General features: G+C 38.8%; 1 protein-coding gene across 3 annotated transcripts; it reads right to left on the bottom strand.

Moving 5' to 3' along the window:
- Positions 1 to 249: 249 nt before the first annotated feature.
- anxa6 (annexin A6) lies at positions 250 to 17088 on the bottom strand. Of its 3 annotated transcripts, none has more exons than XM_032555192.1 (25): positions 16958 to 17086; positions 15987 to 16034; positions 12933 to 13017; positions 12730 to 12824; positions 12534 to 12647; positions 12367 to 12457; positions 12178 to 12257; positions 12028 to 12084; positions 11156 to 11249; positions 9699 to 9794; positions 9551 to 9609; positions 9275 to 9397; positions 9121 to 9179; positions 8740 to 8818; positions 8025 to 8106; positions 7553 to 7647; positions 7264 to 7377; positions 4886 to 4976; positions 4741 to 4820; positions 4422 to 4475; positions 4226 to 4319; positions 4022 to 4117; positions 3855 to 3913; positions 3040 to 3177; positions 250 to 746 (listed from the first exon to the last, which is right to left on the bottom strand). In XM_032555192.1, the coding sequence occupies exons 2-25, from the start codon at positions 15987 to 15989 to the stop codon at positions 687 to 689; spliced, it is 1998 nt and encodes a 665-aa protein (XP_032411083.1). In that variant the 5' UTR covers positions 15990 to 16034; positions 16958 to 17086; the 3' UTR covers positions 250 to 686. The 3 variants fall into 3 exon arrangements, with proteins under 3 accessions (XP_032411083.1, XP_032411084.1, XP_032411085.1); XM_032555193.1 differs by having other exon boundaries at positions 3055 to 3177; XM_032555194.1 differs by lacking the exons at positions 250 to 746; positions 3040 to 3177; positions 3855 to 3913; ... (1 more) ...; positions 4226 to 4319; positions 4422 to 4475 and adding an exon at positions 4504 to 4654 and having other exon boundaries at positions 16958 to 17088.
- Positions 17089 to 17499: the final 411 nt, after the last annotated feature.

Here is a 17499-nt window from a genome sequence, read left to right as displayed (position 1 = left end):
ATATAATTTAACTTGTGTTGTTAATTTGTACTTTTGAGCATGCATACCTTGGTATTTAGTTATATTGTTTTTACTTGTGCTAACAGATGCTAAAACGTACTGGTATTTTTGGCAGAAAGGCCTTGAATTAGACTGGGTGTTTTCTGATGTTTCCATGTGAACATTTCTAAACACAGGATTGGCCTTCCAAAATAGAAACTACACATAATGTGAAATACAAACAACAAATAAGGGTGGTTTGTTATTTACAAAGTCAAAAACACTTTTTTTTTTTCTTTTTTTTTTTTAGTGGTACTTGTTTTATTGGGGTATATTTAAAATCACAGCTCCAATTAGATGGACAACAATCTAAAGGGACAGCATTAGCACATACTAGTCTTTGTTCTTCATGTGAAGCTTATTTCCGCACCGATGTAAACAACTTAATGTTACATCTGTAAAAAAGACAAACATCACCCTCCCAGGTGGGGTAACTAAGGCATGAAACAAAAAAAAAAAAAGAAAGTAAAATAAAACTGGCTTGAAACGCTGAAAGGTCATCGTTTAGTAGGACACTTGGTTTGGCTGAGGTGTGGCAGCAGTTAGGAACAGAGACTGACGTTGACAACATTTGTTTTGGCTGCGTGAACGCGCTTGTCCTGTGGCCACTGGAGCCGGTGAGACAAAGCTGCAGAGGCATGACGGGTTTAATCTTCCCCTCCGCAGAGGATCAGCAGGGTTTTACGGTAGTCTCCCGAGGTATCGCCCTGAAATGAATGGGAAACACAGTCACAGGAGGAGTTTCAATTACAGGAAATTACACCGCATATCTGGTGACATTTGGCCATCATCGAGCTGGAACAGAAAAAAGGGTTTACCTTGGACTTACTCAATAGCAGAACTGCAAAACAAAGACTTTAAAATAGTTGTAATTATAAAACAAAGGAGTCAAATGTGGAATTACCCTTTCCGTTCAGCTGACTCTGAGATGATGAATTTGGAACTTCACTGTAGTTATCTTTTGATAGTGTAATGTGTAGGTTTAGGCCTTTCTATTGGTACAGATCCTCTTTTAGGGGGTTTGCTCTGTCCTTGACATATATACAAAAAAATAACGGTTTATGTGTTTCTTATGTGTGAAGAAATCAGGCTCATGTATTTTTCTCATTTTGTGCAAAATGTGTATTGCAATAAAGGGCTGTTACTGACTTCATTTAAGGTGGTTTTTTTTTTTCATTTTCAGTGACTTCATGGCCATTAGGATGAAAGTCTTAATCCCCCTTTTAAATGCCCCAAGTGGTTAAATTATAATACCAGCATTAGACAGAACACAGTTTGGATTGGCATGCAATTAGAGCCGCTTGAAGCATTCAGCATGCCAAGATGAGTAATAAAAATCTTCATCAGCATAGACAAAGCATTGGCAAAGCATGGAGAGTGAAATTAAGTAACTTTTGCTTGGGATAATGCTGCAAAATGTAAAATTACTGAGTAAAATCAGTAAAAGTGGTGCTCATGTGCTATTTATACGGCACTTTTTGATTTCAGTGATCAATATATTGAGATTTTTTTACATGTTCAAAAAAGATGAGGCAGCACAGTTTAGCTAGATATCAAATTACATGTGCTGCAGGATCAGAAAGGTGAGGGTAGATTGTTATTTTGTTATTTTCTAAGAGCTGTAGTTCTTTGTACACCACTGAAATGAAGTCACACAACAGTGTCACCTGGGTATTTATAGCAACTACAGCGAAAATAAAACTTGAAGAAACACCTTTGAATATAGGAACCTTTAGCAAGTGTCAGAAAAATAAAGGAAATCATTTTTTTTATCTCATAATTTAAAAAAAAAGAAGAGTTGACAGATGTTAGCACTTGACTCTCCCTCCTACATGGTCTAGTTGCCTTGATTCTTGAATACTTTTTGATAATCGAGTCAAAACCAGTAACACAAATCAAGCAAAAAAACAAAACAAATAAAAACTGTAAAAAAAATAAAAAGATATACACAGATGAAACATGCATCTTCATGGTGCATAATATAAATTGCTATTTACATTCTACAATGATATTCCTGTACCTGTATTGCTTTCTTCCAAGTACTCCTTCTTTTTCTACCACCAAAGAAACACGAATATTAATATTGCTATGTGGGAAAAAAAACAAAACATATATATATGCTATGTTTTGTCTGGCACGTCTACGCACTTGCAATCCTGCTGACATCTCAGTTTAAAATCCCTGTGTCATTTAATGCGATTACTGGATAAATTCCAGTTGTGTCCACTTCACATTACATTATACCAACTTGAGATGAGATAAATAATGAGAGCCATTGATAAATAACTGATAAATAACTTTTTATCAATGTGTAGTTTTTAAAGTCAAAGGTTATTTGGAGTGTGTAAATATCTCAAAGCTATTTCTTTTAGTCATTTATCCATCCATTTAAACCATGACCACTTTTTGACAAAGTGTGCAAATTGGCATTTCCTCTGCAAATAAAAGCCCCAAAATGTCTAAAGCAATGAACGTGGGTACAAGCAACTCTTGAAACAAGATAAAAACTGAAATTGAAATGAAAATTATAGTGATCTCTCATATTTTATATTTCTGTTGCGGTGCTTGGTAATATTTCTGTCAAAGCAAATCCAGGGCATTCTGCTCGCTAGTCTTTATCGGTGTCAGGGTGATTTCATCTGTAAGTTATTATAGAACGGCTTTAAGGAACTTCCTATCTCTGCAGCCACCAGCCAATCACACAGCAGATACGAAGAGGAAGTTGGGTTAGGGAAATTCCTAAACAGCTGTGCGGTAGCCACATGCCTGCAGTCCACCGCAGGAAGCTATAGATTATCGTACCCCACCACCTCACCACAGCAGCAGCGTTTGAAGGACGCTGCTGCTGTGAAGGATCTGCAGATGCATGCTCACACAGAGCAACAAAAAGGCAACAAAGAAAAAAAAAACAAACAGCAGAATAACATGACAGACACACAAGTAGGATGAGAACACAGTTAACTTGGCAAGCGTGTTAGTGTGTCTAAGACTTAGACTTACGATCATAGTCTCTACCTGGATGAATTCATGGAGGGAGACGTCGTGTGTTTCTTTGAACTCTTTGCGAATGTTGAAAAGGTCAACCTCGCTACGGGACACCATGATGCGGATCAGGGCTCTGTCGTCCGTACCAAGTCCCTGAAGAAGAAGGTCGTGTTTATTAGTCATACTTTGCTTGTTCTAATTTGCAGAAACATTTAAGTACACATTATTTGGGAAAATCTGAAAGAACTGCAGACTTTAGCACCTTGTTTATTGTTTTACAGTGCCAACACAATAGATTACATTACATATTAATAATAAAAGCACAAACTTTGTGCATAGTTTTCTTTGAAATGGGTAAAAAAAAAATGGGTCAAACTTAACATTTTTTAAAACAGCTTTTCTTCATGTTCATAAATGTGTTAGGAACATTAAGCACTTTCTGTCAAAAATGTCAAAAAAAAATGTCAAATTTATGTCATCACTACAGAAAGTGAAGAATGAGAAATCTAAGCAATGTAGGGATTATTATTTACAAACTCAAGGTTGTTACGTCTGAGTTTGTAAAACTGAAACTCAAACTCATTTGAGTTTGTTGAACAGGTTCAACATATTTTGGATTTTAGTTTTCCAAAATATTGATTTTAGGAAAACTAAAATCAATATTTATCTTTGGAACTGCTTTAAATCTGAGTTGCATGGTCCAGTTGGGTTTCCAATAACCTATCCTACCACACCCATTTGCGAATTATTTCCCATGCTGAAAAATATAATTTAATGAAAAAAACAGTGGCACACTGACAGCTTAGCGATTCTGTATGTGTGACCACTACCTTCATGGCTTTATACAAGCGGTCTGCAAAGTAAGATGGCTGGTTCTTCACACTGCGAACTGAACATACAACAGAGAATGAGGAACGTCTAGAGAGGAACAGATGATGTCAGCAAAGTCCACTTTAAAAAGCAAAATATGAAACTTAAGAATCAATGCAGCCGTTACCTATTGCATAAAAGGCGTTTTTGACATCGCCAGACATTTCCTTCTTGATAATCTGCTCAATGTCCTTGTTGGTGCATTTGACAAACTCCTGGAACACTGTGATGAGTACAAAGAGTGAAACCACTGAGCGCTGGGACAGAGCTGCCCGACTTAGACCTAGATTTGCAATTAGGCCATTGCTATTGATTCAGATTTGATCTTTACCTCTCCGGAGGTGTGGGAAGCTCCTGGTGCACAGGATGCTCATGAACTTCATCTCCATCTCATCAGACTCTGCATTGCATGCATCTGCAAGTTCCTGATTTGTTGCAAAAACAGAGCCGGAGAGAAAAGGCATTGAATCGATTTGTCTGCATTCTAGATAGTAAACAAAATAAGATTAAGTCATAAACTGCTTCACCTGAGCATCTGCACAGGCTCTTTCCACATCTGCAGGCCCTTCTTCTCTTGCACCCTGACCATAGCAAATAAGGTCAGATGTAAATTTTGATATGCCCACCTTTGATCTACTGAATGTCAGCAGTTAACCACAAACGTTGTTATCCTCAGTACAAAAAAAGCATGTCACGACATTCTGAAGGCAATAAATGAGGTGAATAAGTAGATCTTTGTGTCTGTGAGAGTCAGGCGGAGCTGAGAAGACAAACTAGACTTTCAGCCTGTGAGTGGGCGTGGAAATTACATGCAGACTGAGTTCTCATGATGATGATGATGGTTACCTGCACGAGAGAAACAAGGATGCGACAGAAGTGGCCTGATGTGTCTGAATGAATGGCGTCCTCCAAAGACTTCTTGTAGCCTGTGAAGTACAGTTTTTCAGATCCAGAAAGTGATATTAGATCTTAATTTCAATTCCAGACTCACCTTCTCTGTAGGCAGCATTCATGGCTTGTATTTCCTCGTTTTTTCTGGTAACTAGGATCTCAATCAGCGCATGCTCATCTGTCCCAGCTCCCTGTTAAAATTACACACAAAAAGCAAAATTGTCACTAAGAACTTGCATCAAGAAGGAAAGCACATGGGATCTAGTCCTTAGACACTGACATTCATCTTTTAGCTAAGTTATACTCCTGTTTGTAGCCAATCACAGATAGTTCATCCTAATTATTATACATGAAAACAAATTATTTTATAGCTATATTTATTCATTGTGTACATATTTATTTATCCTAGTAGTAGTACATTTTCAGTTTAAGGGTTTATTATTTTCCAGAGTTCTTATATTATGGAATATTTCCATTGATCCTGATGCTCCTTTTGGAAATTATGGAAAATATAGAGATTATGGTCACAACCTAAAAAACTCTGGCTGACAAACCTTTTAGTAGCGTGTGATACTTATCGGCTTTCCACAGCTATAATTGTTTGCGCTCAAACAGTTATACCTGACATTTCGTGCCAGAAAACTTTTGAGTTTGCAATGATCAAAACTACAAAAATGCAAAAGATATAGGAGAGGAATCAACACCACAGTGCTAAAGAGCAACCTTCATGCTTTTAGGCTGATGAATCAGAGAGCTTATTGCTTTTTTAAATGCAAAACAACACACAGATTGAGCCCCAGTTAGTTTTCCTAGACTTTAAAAAACAATAAGTCTTGTAGTGTTTGTGTCGTGTTCCTACATTGATTGTAAAGAACACATAATTCTTGCCACTTGCAATGCAACACATCCGATATGGCGACTGTGTAGCTTTTCAAAAGTAAACCTTGCTGGGTATATTTTACAAAATGATAAAGACGAAAGCAAGAAACGTTCTTCTAAAAAGAACTATATCTGGTGGTGTCAAACAAACTATGAATATGTGGTACATATGTGACTGGGAATGATGGGGAAAATTTTGAGATGCCACAAAATCACAACTTCAGCTGTCCAGTCATCTGTGGAATCTCAGAAATTATCAAGAAGAAGAGGAAACATGGCCACAACCATTGAACTGTTGAAACCGAAACATAACAGAAAAGTAGCACAAACCTTGTGTTTTTTGGTTTAGCTTATTAGCTAGGAGCAGCATTTGAAATATTTTGCAGGAATAAGGTCCATGTAACAAAGTTTACTTGTTCAAGTTGATATTAATTGACAGGCTTCTAGCAGCAGTAACATCTCTGACATGTTTCTATACAAGCTAATATTTGCCTGAATGCTAGTTGACAAAGATTGGTAAAACATGGACTGTACGTCTCCCAATAAACACTTTTAAAAATGTCACACACAGAGGCCAGGAGGCATGGTGTGGTTAATGGTATCAGAGTATACCAATGTTTTCAACAGTATGGTTTAAAAAATACCCATCATGGTATTTCTGCAGTTTAAATTTTTTATTATTATTATTTTACTGCAATATTGCTTGCTCACTCACAAGAAAGAGAAATCTGTCTGTAGTTGGACCAGTTGAAAGCTGTAAGCTGACTGCAAGCATACCTAATTAAAAACACACATGGTGAAGATAGCATTGTTTAAATTCTAATTATGAGCAGGAGTTGCAATGATTTTTGCGTTCTGTTATAAATAAAAGCAAATTATTTGTTTAAAGTGTTTGTGTAAATACCACAATACAATGACATTGTGGTGTTTTCACTCAAGGTTGATAGGCTTTAAGAGTCTTTTATTGGCCCGTGCCTGGTTGGCAAACAGTATTTTCCACTTTCCTTTTATCGTTTCAGAGCCACGGAGGAATCTACTCTGCTGCTTGTAGCACCAGGAAATGAACGCACCACCAGTTTAGTCATGAATTAGAAAAAATAAATTGCATTTCCTGCGAAAATGCAGTGTAAATGCTATACGCTGAATATTTTTAGAGACAGTTGCAGAGGCATTTGAATTCAATGGCAGAAGACTTACAGAAATGTAAGAAATAGGAAGAAGCAGCAGTAGTTGCTGGAGGGCTGACAGTGTAAATATTTTTACAAGCCATTTAATTTCCCTTTTGAGGCTAATTTGAAGTGATTAAAAAAAACTGCATAGATAAAACCAAGTGCAAGCAGGAGAGTCTCCCATGATTTGATTCAAATTGTGTGTCAACATTTATCTTTTAACTGCACACAATCCAGCCCATCATATTTTAAAAAAATAACATTAATATATAAATGGATAAATGGATCTATGGAGAGATGTAGTTTATCCATGAGCATTTTGTCTGTACAAGAGATTCTAACAAATATGCCAAGTTCACCTGAGGTCACCCAAAGTCCTACATGCAAATATATGAGATTATTAAATGCTTTGGGTCCATTCATACATTACCTCCATTGCCTTTTTCATCATTTTGGCATCAAACTCTGCTGGGGTCAGCATGAGCCCAATAATCAGCCGCTCTAAGTTCTTTGACAGCTCAGACTTCAGGTCCTTCATCAAGTCCTAGAAGAGGATCGAATACAGTGAGGTCTCAAGCAATTCCCACCACACGGAATATTTTATGACTAATAAGCTTTAGACCCCAAGAGTGGTTGTATGTCTTTAATATACATCTCCTGTGTCCTTTCTATAATCCTATTATTTTTGGTTTATTTTTTTAAACATTTGTTTCTCTCACCCTTCCCAGTAGGGATTTGAAGGCCTGTCTGATTTCCTGCCTCTGGACGTTGCTTCTTTGTGCAACGATGTCAATGATCGCATCCTCATCTGTTCCTGTTTTTAGGTAAGAGGAAAAAAACATTTACTTTACACAAAATACAAAGAAAACTTCAAAACTCACATTATTGTGCATGTGGAAATTTACCTAAGCACATTAAGGACATCTTTGGAGATTCTTTTGAACCAAAAAAAACTTCATATATCACTTATAGCTGTGTGTTTATAATTTTGACCCTGTGTGAAATAGAAAAATTTTAATTCCAACTTGTGCTCCCATTTATTTATTTTTTAAATGCTAATGTTTTGTTGTATCGATATTTGGCTCTGGAAAAAGAATGATTCAAGTGGGCCTAAAAGCAATATGGCATTTCTCTACTGGTGAGTGTACGTAAGATTCGGACCAGAAATGCACGTGTATTAAAGGTGCATACCAAAACCCTTCATAGCTTTCCTCAAAGCTTGTGCATCGGCTGCAGGGTCGAAATCATCCGCAGGGCGGACTGTGGGCCTCAGCTGAGCAAGTGGAAATGACAAAATTAGAAGAACGATAATCAATAGAGAGAAGAAGATAATCAAACTAGGACAGCTGCCGATGCATAGTTGTGATTGGTATTTGCATGCTTAGAACAAAATTAAAAAAAAGAGAGGTCAGCAGAACATGCAAAAGGGAAAATTTTCACATTATAGTTTGCTGTGCAGAGATTATTTAACTGATTGTGGTGACGTCTGAGCCACATGATGACCAACCCCTGACATTTGAGGGGGCAGGTGACCTTATGAAGTCAAAATTCACAGCAACACCAACAATGAAAATGTTGGTGGGCTTGAGGAGTAGCTGGGAGTTACAAAGCGTTAGTGAGATAGCCTTTTATTTACAACAATGCTGAGACCTTTCTGACGTTCGTCCTCTATGCTACATTGAGCTGCACACAGAGGGTCTGGAGAGCAGATTACAAACAAGAACTAGTTGTGTGTTGGGGGTGGGAACAGCATTCTCATCATATCCAAAGTTAAACAAAGCCATCCCTGTGCTCACATGGCTACGGCACGAGCTCAGCTAGAAGCAGATTATTGAGGAGCCAGCAGGTATTTGAGATTCCAGGTTAACATGCAACGACACATCTAAAGAGCAGATGGGATCCAAACCTGCACTTTGGTCATGGCACTTAATTCCCACATCTTGTAGGCTATCTGAGCAGCTTCGGGGAAGAACTCTCCAGCTAAGCTGTAACAATTAGTTTGACACAACATTGTACACTCAGCAAAGTCAAAACCTCCTGCTTCGCTGCACTTTTTGGAAGATTCAGATGTTGTCAAACAAAGTCACTCCTACACAGAACGCATTAACTTCACTAACAGGATTTTTACTTGTGCCTGCAGCGTTAATATGAGGACATGTTGCACCCATTTTGTATAGCTGCTTCAGTTTTATGCACTCTGGAAAAAAGAAAAATCAGTGACTGAGAGTTTGTACTCTAGCACCCTCTACTGGTTATTTCTGCTGTCTGCAGCGAGGCCAAAACTTACTCATCATCCCCTCCACACAGGTTAAGCAGAGTCCTCTTGTAATCGCCTGACGTATCGTCCTGATTCACACGCATAAGAGACAAACTAACATTTCAGATGAATTACATTCTACAACAATGCATCTAAAATGTTTCACTTCTTGTAATTTCCAGACCTTTATCATGTTATAAAGCGACTTCTCGTATCTGAGACGGAAACACTCCCGGATGTCCAGCATGTCAATTTCAGAGCGAGAAATCATGATGCGGATGAGAGTATTATCAGCTGTGCCGAGGCCCTAAAAGAGGAAGAAATAAAATATTTGTGGGAGAAGGTCATGTTTAAAATAAAATCTTAAACATTTTTCGAATTTAAATTCGTTTAAATTCAAAAAATTGTAGAAACTGTAGCTATATCTGCAAAGGCAAACAAAATGGCTATGTGCTCATACCTTCATTGATTTGTAGAGACGTTTGGCAAAGAACATGGGAACGCTCCTTATACACTGGACTGTGAGAAAACACAAGAATCAGGGGCTGGGTTATATAAACAACGCTGTAGCTTCATTTTTTAAAGTAACTCTGAAGTGTGTTTCTTACCAACAGCCAGCATGAGCCTTTCAAAGTCTCCAGACAGCTCGTTCTTAACGCTATCCTCGATGGACATCTCTGCAATCTTCTCATATTCATCAAAAACTGAACAAAGAAAGACAACATATTTTAATGTGAGCTAATAGATCACTTTAAACTCAATATTGAGTTTGTTTGGGGTGGGAGGGTGGGAGGGTTGCCTCTGATGGGATTTTAGTGATTTCTTTGAAACATTCTGAGGAATGATGATGCTATTCAACACAGTTTCAGTTTGAATTCCTCAGGATTTTCTCTCATTCTTGGTTATAACTGTGCATATTTTCTCAAATATATACATATATGATCCAGTAAAAATCCAATAAATGTTGTGATATATAACAAATTATTATAAGGTAATACCTGCTGGTTGTATTGCTATATTTTTATTCTAAACGCTTGTGAACTTTCACCAAATGAAGCTATTTGGGTTACATGTACAAGGTTGGGAGTTGTTTTCCTACAGCTGCATGAGAACCAGACTGTCTCTCCCGTTATTTTGGATCCTTTGTCCTTGGTATAAAATTCATGTATTGTCTCTCCCTGGGAGAGCTTTTCACTCAGAACTGCTTCATTATTGATTGTCTTACAAGCTCTTTGTATTGTGCACAATATATGAATAAACCTGATTGAGTAATTTCGCCTGACAGAGCTTGGCAATTAATTTTTTTCCACAACAATGTCCATTAGCCAGTAGCATGATTCTGGCCAGACATCTGACTTTCCTTTTTGGAATAGGATGATTTTAAATAAATTGGTTAAACTGGTATGGACCAAAATGTTAAGCATGATCCTTCATTTTTCATTTGGATTGAGACCAGCTGTAATGTTAAGAAACAGAAAACCAGTTTTGATGTAAGTTTGGGACCACCATCATCATGGATTTCTTTAGCATTATGGTACGGAGGGGTTCTCATCTCATTAAAAGTTTGACTCAGCTACGTCAAACTTTTAACCAGCTAGCTGTTGAGTTTAAGTGAAGTTTTAAAAAGCAGGAAGTCCTTGATTTATATTCAATCCAATACAAACAGAATTTCCCCACAGCATGATGCTACCACAACCTTATCTGACACTTGGCAAAGTCATTTCAACTCATCTAAATAATTTTGTCACTTTGGCCACAGAGTTCAATCTTTGTGTCGTCAGACCATAAAACAAAGGAATATGACGTTAGCATACGACCAGAACTTCCACTCATTTACAGAGATCTTGCTAATAATGCAGAATTAGCAGTTATCTGCTTACATGCAGCTTTCTTAAAAGTTAAATATTTCTCTCTCATCTGTCCCATACATGCCTTCGTTCAGGTTTTTAGAAACAACCTGTGAAAAAATAACCTGAGGTTTTTACTGCTACAGAGACCTGAGGTCGCACTGGGAATGTACTGGATGTCTCACCACCATGCTAATCTTCACATGAACTGGACTCACCCATGTGAAGGTGGGTCACACTGCGGTTTCCTAGGATCATGATGAATGTTGCTTCGTCTGTCCCCCACTTCTCCTCTCCAGCAGCGTACAGGTCCTACACAGAGGTGAGATAACATGATAACGTCAGAAAGAAGTGACCCGAAAAACAAGAAGAGTAAATTTCATTATAGATAACAGAATCCGACAAGAATCTTAGCTATAGATGATGTATGGCATTATCCCTGAGATCCATAAAGAAATAATTACAATATTTCAGAATAGCATACTATAGTGTAGCATCTTGAAACTTAAAAAAAAAACATTTCTTTGACAATGTATCTTTGTATTGCTCATAATTCAGCTGGTGTGCTCCACAAACTGTTTTAGGAAGGCAGGGGTTGCTATTAGAGACACAGCCTTGTAGCATTGACTCCAAAAAACCCCAAACTTTTATAAATTAGCATCAGAATAATAGAAAGCCTGAGCTTGAGCTGTATATTATTTACTCTAGCATCCCTTGAGATCTAAAACTAAGGCAAACATGATAAGATTCCAGAGCTCAAATTCACTTTATGTTTGAGAAAGACGATGCTGTGCTCAACATGAAACACTTAAGAAGCCAAAACCCAAGGAATCCAATAAGTTAGATTTTTGGTATCCAACCTTGGTTTTTAAAAGAGATTCCAACAAAATCTAAACTACATCCAGCAAACTATATGTATTTATATAGAAGTTGTAATTTACAACTTCCAAAACTACTACTTCAACAATACTTTACGTAGCTGTGGATTTTTGCGCAAATGTTTCCTTTTTGCTAAATTAAAAGTACCGTATTTGAATTAACTGAAAGCCTGAATAACCTAAACCTGCATCGTCTGCATAATTATTCTCACTTGTGCGTCCTGCTGCACCAGGTCTGCATCCACCACTCTTGATTCATCTCTGGTCCCCTGAAAACATGACATCCAATTAACTCACTGCTGATCATCTGAACTGTAAAGACATTAACGCAATGTCTGCGTCGGTTTCTTCTCTCGACAAACCTGAAGCAGAACAACCAGCATCTTCTTAAAGTGACCCGATGTGTCAGCAATAACATCCTCCTCTATGTCCCTGCCATAGGCTGGAGACGTACAAAATGAAGCACTGAGATAACATGATGACGTTATGCAGCGTCAAATGAAAAAAAGAAATAAATATCTCTTAAAATCCGAATGTCCTTCACGTCTTACCATCCTTGTAGGCCGCAACCATATCTTGTATCTGTTTGTTATTTCTGGACGCCAGGACTTCTATCAGGCATCTTTCGTTTGTTCCGGCTCCCTGAAGCAGAGCGCGAGGGTGAACGTGGAGCAAGAGCTCCTTTAAATAATTACCAGAAGGAGAGTAAATGACATACTTTGACTGCATCATGGATTTCTTTAGCATCATGGTACGGAGGGGTTCTCATCAGACTCACGATGAGACGCTCAAATTTTCCAGTGAGCTCATATTTCAGATCTTCAATCAGATCCTGAGGAGATAAAAGGATGTTGCAGGTGCAGAAAAGCATTTGGGACTGGAACATAAAAGTCCTGTATGAATCTTTTGTGCACCTGCCCAAAGCTGCATTTGTACGCTGCGATGACTTCTTGCCGCTGTGCGTTACTCCGAGAGGTGATCAGGTCCAAGATTGTTTCTTTGTCACTACCTGAAGAGCACAAAGCAGCTTTTTTTTTAATTTACTCACTGAGCGAGGAGAGAGTACAGATAACATATAGCTTCCTGATCATGAGTTACAGAGGAATGAGGAACTCACCAATGCCTTTCATGGCATTGTACAGAATCTCAGCATCAATGCTGGGATCAAAGTCCGGAGCATCAGATATTGTACCTCTGAACACCTGAAAAATAAAACGAAGCTGAAATATTTTTATTGAAGCAAGAGAAAAAGAGTCACGTTTAGGATGTAGAATGTCTCCGATGCATCATGTTATGACTCAGTCACTGTGTGATCGCCCTGTTTCTGTATACTTTATGTTAGTTTTTAATTATTTTTGAGTTTATAGCTGATATGAATCAATGCAGCTTATGGCAGAAGCTGAGCTAAATCTCAGTGAGTGCTGCAAGACGTATGGCAAACATCATCATTGAGAATTGGTTCTTCCTTCTTCCACTGAAAAAAGCCATTCCCACAGCATGATCCCACCACCAATATGTTTCAATATGGGGACGGTGTGTTCAGGGTAGCGGATATTTCTAGTTTTTACACCACATGTAGCACTTTGGATGTTGGCCAAAAAGTTCAATGTTGGTCTCATCTGGTTGCGACATCTTCCACACGACTTGTAGCAAACTGCAAATGGGACTTCTTCCATGCTTCAATCGAGGCCAGATTTGTGGAGTGCTTTGCAAATAGTTGTCATGCCGACATATTCATCCACCTGAGCTGTGGATTTGTGGAGCCTCTCAGGAGTTAGCATGATCTCCTTGATGGTCTTTTTATACTCCATCTCTCTCCCATTAAATACTGAAGCCCTCCGCAACCCAGTAAGGGTTGGTATAATCACAGACGAACTGAGCAATGCTCTGTTAGATCCCAAAATGAAATATTGTTTGATAATTTGCTTTAAGCCGTCTCTGACCTGCCTGATGTGTTCCTGCTTGTTTACTACTGCTATCTAACAAACCTCTGAAGCATTCACAGATCAGCTGCATTTACATTTAGATTAAATTAGAAACAAGTCAACTCACTTCTGAGTAAAGGGTCTTTATATTAATGCACAACACAATTTTCTGATACAAATGTACTTTAAATAATATTGTTAAAACTTTAATCCTTTTCATCTGACTTCACAACTATGAAGTCAGATAGTTGTGAAGTCAGATGGACTTGTTGATAGTTGTGACTTGTTTGTGTACCTCATAAAATCCCAAATTCAATTTACTGAAGTTGTGGTTAAACTTCACAAACTATGGAAAAGGTCAAGGAAAATGAAAACTTTTCAAGGCTCTGTAGACATACAGTCATGTCAAGAAAGTAAGCCCCTTTACATTTGTTAGAGTCTTAAATAACACAAAAAATATAATGTGTGAATCTTAGTTGGAATTATAAACTCAGAGTGACTAGACATCAGTACAAAACTACAACAATTAACCACTTAGACCTCAGCTTGAGGAGAAATAAATTCTGTGTTTAGGCGGAGCCACTCACTCATGTGCAGAGCGATGCTAAAGTATGTGTCTACATGTGGCAGGTGTCGGGTTGCCCACAGACCACCTGTCTTTACAAGGTTCTGAAATACAATACAACAATAGACACACCTACTGTACTTCTAACTCTGTTCCCTCTTGACCCTGAGCCCTTCACTTTGTCCACAGACGGCTGTGACCAAACAAGCTCTGTGGCTGTGAGAAAATAGTTTGATTTACTCTGAGTTCTTACTGCAGCTGCAGTTGAGGAGATTACTGCAGCATTACGACATGCAGCGAGAATGTACTCCCCTCTGCCGCCTGCACATGCTCAAATGCTCTGCGTCTGCGACCATCACTCTGCGCGACAGCTGAACAGCTTCAACCACATAGCAACAAGGTCCCAAATATCTGGCCTTAGCAACAAGCTTTTATCTAAACAATTATATTAATGAGAGCGAATGTGGATTGATTGTTGTCTTCTCACTCCTTTCTTGCAAGATGTATCTTGTTTTGTTTTTGTTTTGCTTTTTTCTGAAATGACCAAAATTCTGCAGATTTTGAAAGTTTACGCGTCATCAGGAAAGTCAGAGCACCAACTCTGGAATCGTCTCGTCTGCTGTCTCTGAGATACGGGACAGGTAGCTGTGACACCCTACACTGCTGGCTTTATGATGTGGAGGGATCACATGGTGCCAGGTGACAGCGGCCGTCCTCGCTTCATTCAGTGGCACACAAAAACCGAGCATGTCAAATAGACACAAGATCTCCTCCACAGTTTCATGTGGAATTGATAACGATAATATCAGTCACAAAACTTGAAGTGTTTCATTGGTATTTTTATGAGATAGATCAATGTAAAACAGGAGACAGCTGTGATCCGGAAAGAAAATTATCCATTGCTTTAAAAAATATTCTCAAGTAAAAAACTTGTAACATTTGTATTCAGGCTCCTTTACTTGGATAGAAGCAGCCAACTCTGAAGGAGTTGCAGAGATCCACAGATGCGGTGAGAGAATCTGTCAACAGTAGAGCTTTTAATCATGCACTCCAATTCGGCCCTAATGACAATGAAATGTCCTGTTTGATGTTTGCAAGAAGGGTAAAACAATGCTCCAGTCAGATGAGACCAAAACTTCCTGGCTTACTTGACAGACATTGTATGTAAGGGGAAAACTAGCACTCAACATCACCCTGAACACATCACCCTCGTAGTGAAAATTTGTAGTGGCAGCGTCATGCTGTGGGGACGAGTTTCATCACTGGAGCAGCAAAGCAGGTCAGAGCTAAGGAGGAAATTACTAGAGGACTATGCTACTAGAGGAAAGTCTGTCAGAGGCAGCAAATGACTTGACACTGTTGCAGAGATTCCAAACAACTCTGAACATACAACCGAAAGCAACAATTGAACAATTAAATCAATGTATGTCCAACTATTAAAATGGCCCAGTCAATGTCCACACTTAAAGCCAATAGAAATAATTTTTGAAATTGTTGTTCACAGACTCCCTCAATCCAGTGCGACTAAGTTGTAGTGATTTTGCCCTTTACAAAAATCAGTGTCTCGATGTGCAAATCTGGCAGAGACGTACAAATGCACGTCACAATTGTCATTGAACGCCACATAAATTCCTTTCCTTCAGCCGTACAAGATGTGATGAGAACAGTTTTGTCTACTCACCATGTCTGTATTTGGTCTCCTGTGTCACTGCTGCTCAAAAATCTGTTTCTGGAGAGAGAGGAAAAGAGAGAGAGAGAGAGAGAGAGAGAGATGCTGAATTAAAAGCAGCAATACACACCATCAGTGTCATTTTGAATTGGACAGTAGCCCTGGAATGTGCAAGTCATTATGATGCAAAGACATGATGTTTCAGGCCTGTTTTGCACTTCCTGTAATTTTCCAGAACAGTCCAGGATCAAAAGATTAACAGGTAAAGAAGTGTCTGCAGCTGAACTGATTCACTGCATGGGAGCTACATGAAATAAACCTGCAGGGAAAATGACTTGTCACACTCTGCACTCTGCCATGTATCAATCTTGAAAGGATCCGTTCGAATATGTCATGGAGACTAAGTTTCAATGTTCTTAATGCAAATGACAGAAACTAATGAGTTTGTATGTAACCGAAATACAATACAAAGAGTATGCCTGACATGAACTAAAATTGTTTGTAAATAAAAGGAATGAAACACACTCTCCGGATTTTAAATGCTCAGTATTTGAGCGGGACAGCTGTGACGCTTTCCCAAAAATAGCAGGAGGCGTTTAACTTAATATCACAATCAGTGTCTGAAGGGGGTTTGGGGTTCTATAAATAAAGGGCCACACCCTTGTCTGTACCTCACACAGCAGAAAAAAAAATCAGCTGTCTGGTTTGGTGAAATAATTTCAACTTTTCCATTTCACTTATTTAGTTTTTTTTATATCTGATTCTCTAGAAGTGCCTTCATCTTTGCAGCAAGTCTCTCTCTGTCTCACTCTCACTCTCTCTCTCACGTACACATGCACACACGCACGCATATATGCACAAATTAAGCATCAGCAAACTTCTCCTGTGAATTCTGCAGCAGCAAACCTCGCGTTGAACAAAGCTGGCAGAGATCTGACACTATAATACAATATAAAGGCTCCAAGTAGGACACAGGGGCTTACCTTGGCTGTGCAGGAGTAATCGGTGCTGGGTTACGGTGGTCCTGCTGCCTCCTATAGCAAAAAGCCGCTGTGTCTCCCGCCCCTCCTCTGCGCTCAGGCCTGTCAGATTCGGGCATGTCCCGTTACGTGTCCTCTGACGCAGCGACTGCGGCGCACTCTGGCGCTGCAAGTAAACTGTGCAGTTGTGCATAATAGAGCGCATGAAGAAAAGCAGCTTTGTTCCTCAATGAAATTACTTAACAAAAACCAAACAGAAACCAAACTGATTAGTTGTGCACATTTTTTTTATTTTTTTTTATTTTATTTTTTTTGGTGATTTTACGCACGTATGCAGATGAATGGAAAGTGAGCCGTCCACCGTTTCTTTTATGACCTAAAGAGGCCGGACAAGTGCTTAAAAAAACCCGCAAGATTGACACGTTTCCACGGCGACTTTGATGGTTCGATGTTTGCGTGGGAGCTTTGCAGTTTGGTTATCACACGGTGCAGCTGTAAGAGCTGGCCTGCTCTATTTCTGTCGCGTCAGGAGTCCATTCCAGTAA

Source organism: Xiphophorus hellerii, chromosome 23, assembly GCF_003331165.1.
Source record: "Xiphophorus hellerii strain 12219 chromosome 23, Xiphophorus_hellerii-4.1, whole genome shotgun sequence".
Taxonomy (NCBI): Eukaryota; Metazoa; Chordata; class Actinopteri; order Cyprinodontiformes; family Poeciliidae; genus Xiphophorus; species Xiphophorus hellerii.
Note: the sequence above shows the minus strand (reverse complement) of the source record. Positions and strands in the feature narration are given on the sequence as shown.

What these genes read in the sequence shown, in the direction of transcription:
- anxa6 (XM_032555192.1), bottom strand. An exon ending in CAATGCCATGAAAGGCATTG is followed by an intron (nt 12,825 to 12,932) that starts GTGAGTTCCTCA and finishes TGTGCTCTTCAG; the next exon opens with GTAGTGACAAAGAAACAATC. An exon ending in CTGTGTGGAGGGGATGATGA is followed by an intron (nt 8,819 to 9,120) that starts GTAAGTTTTGGC and finishes TAATTGTTACAG; the next exon opens with CTTAGCTGGAGAGTTCTTCC.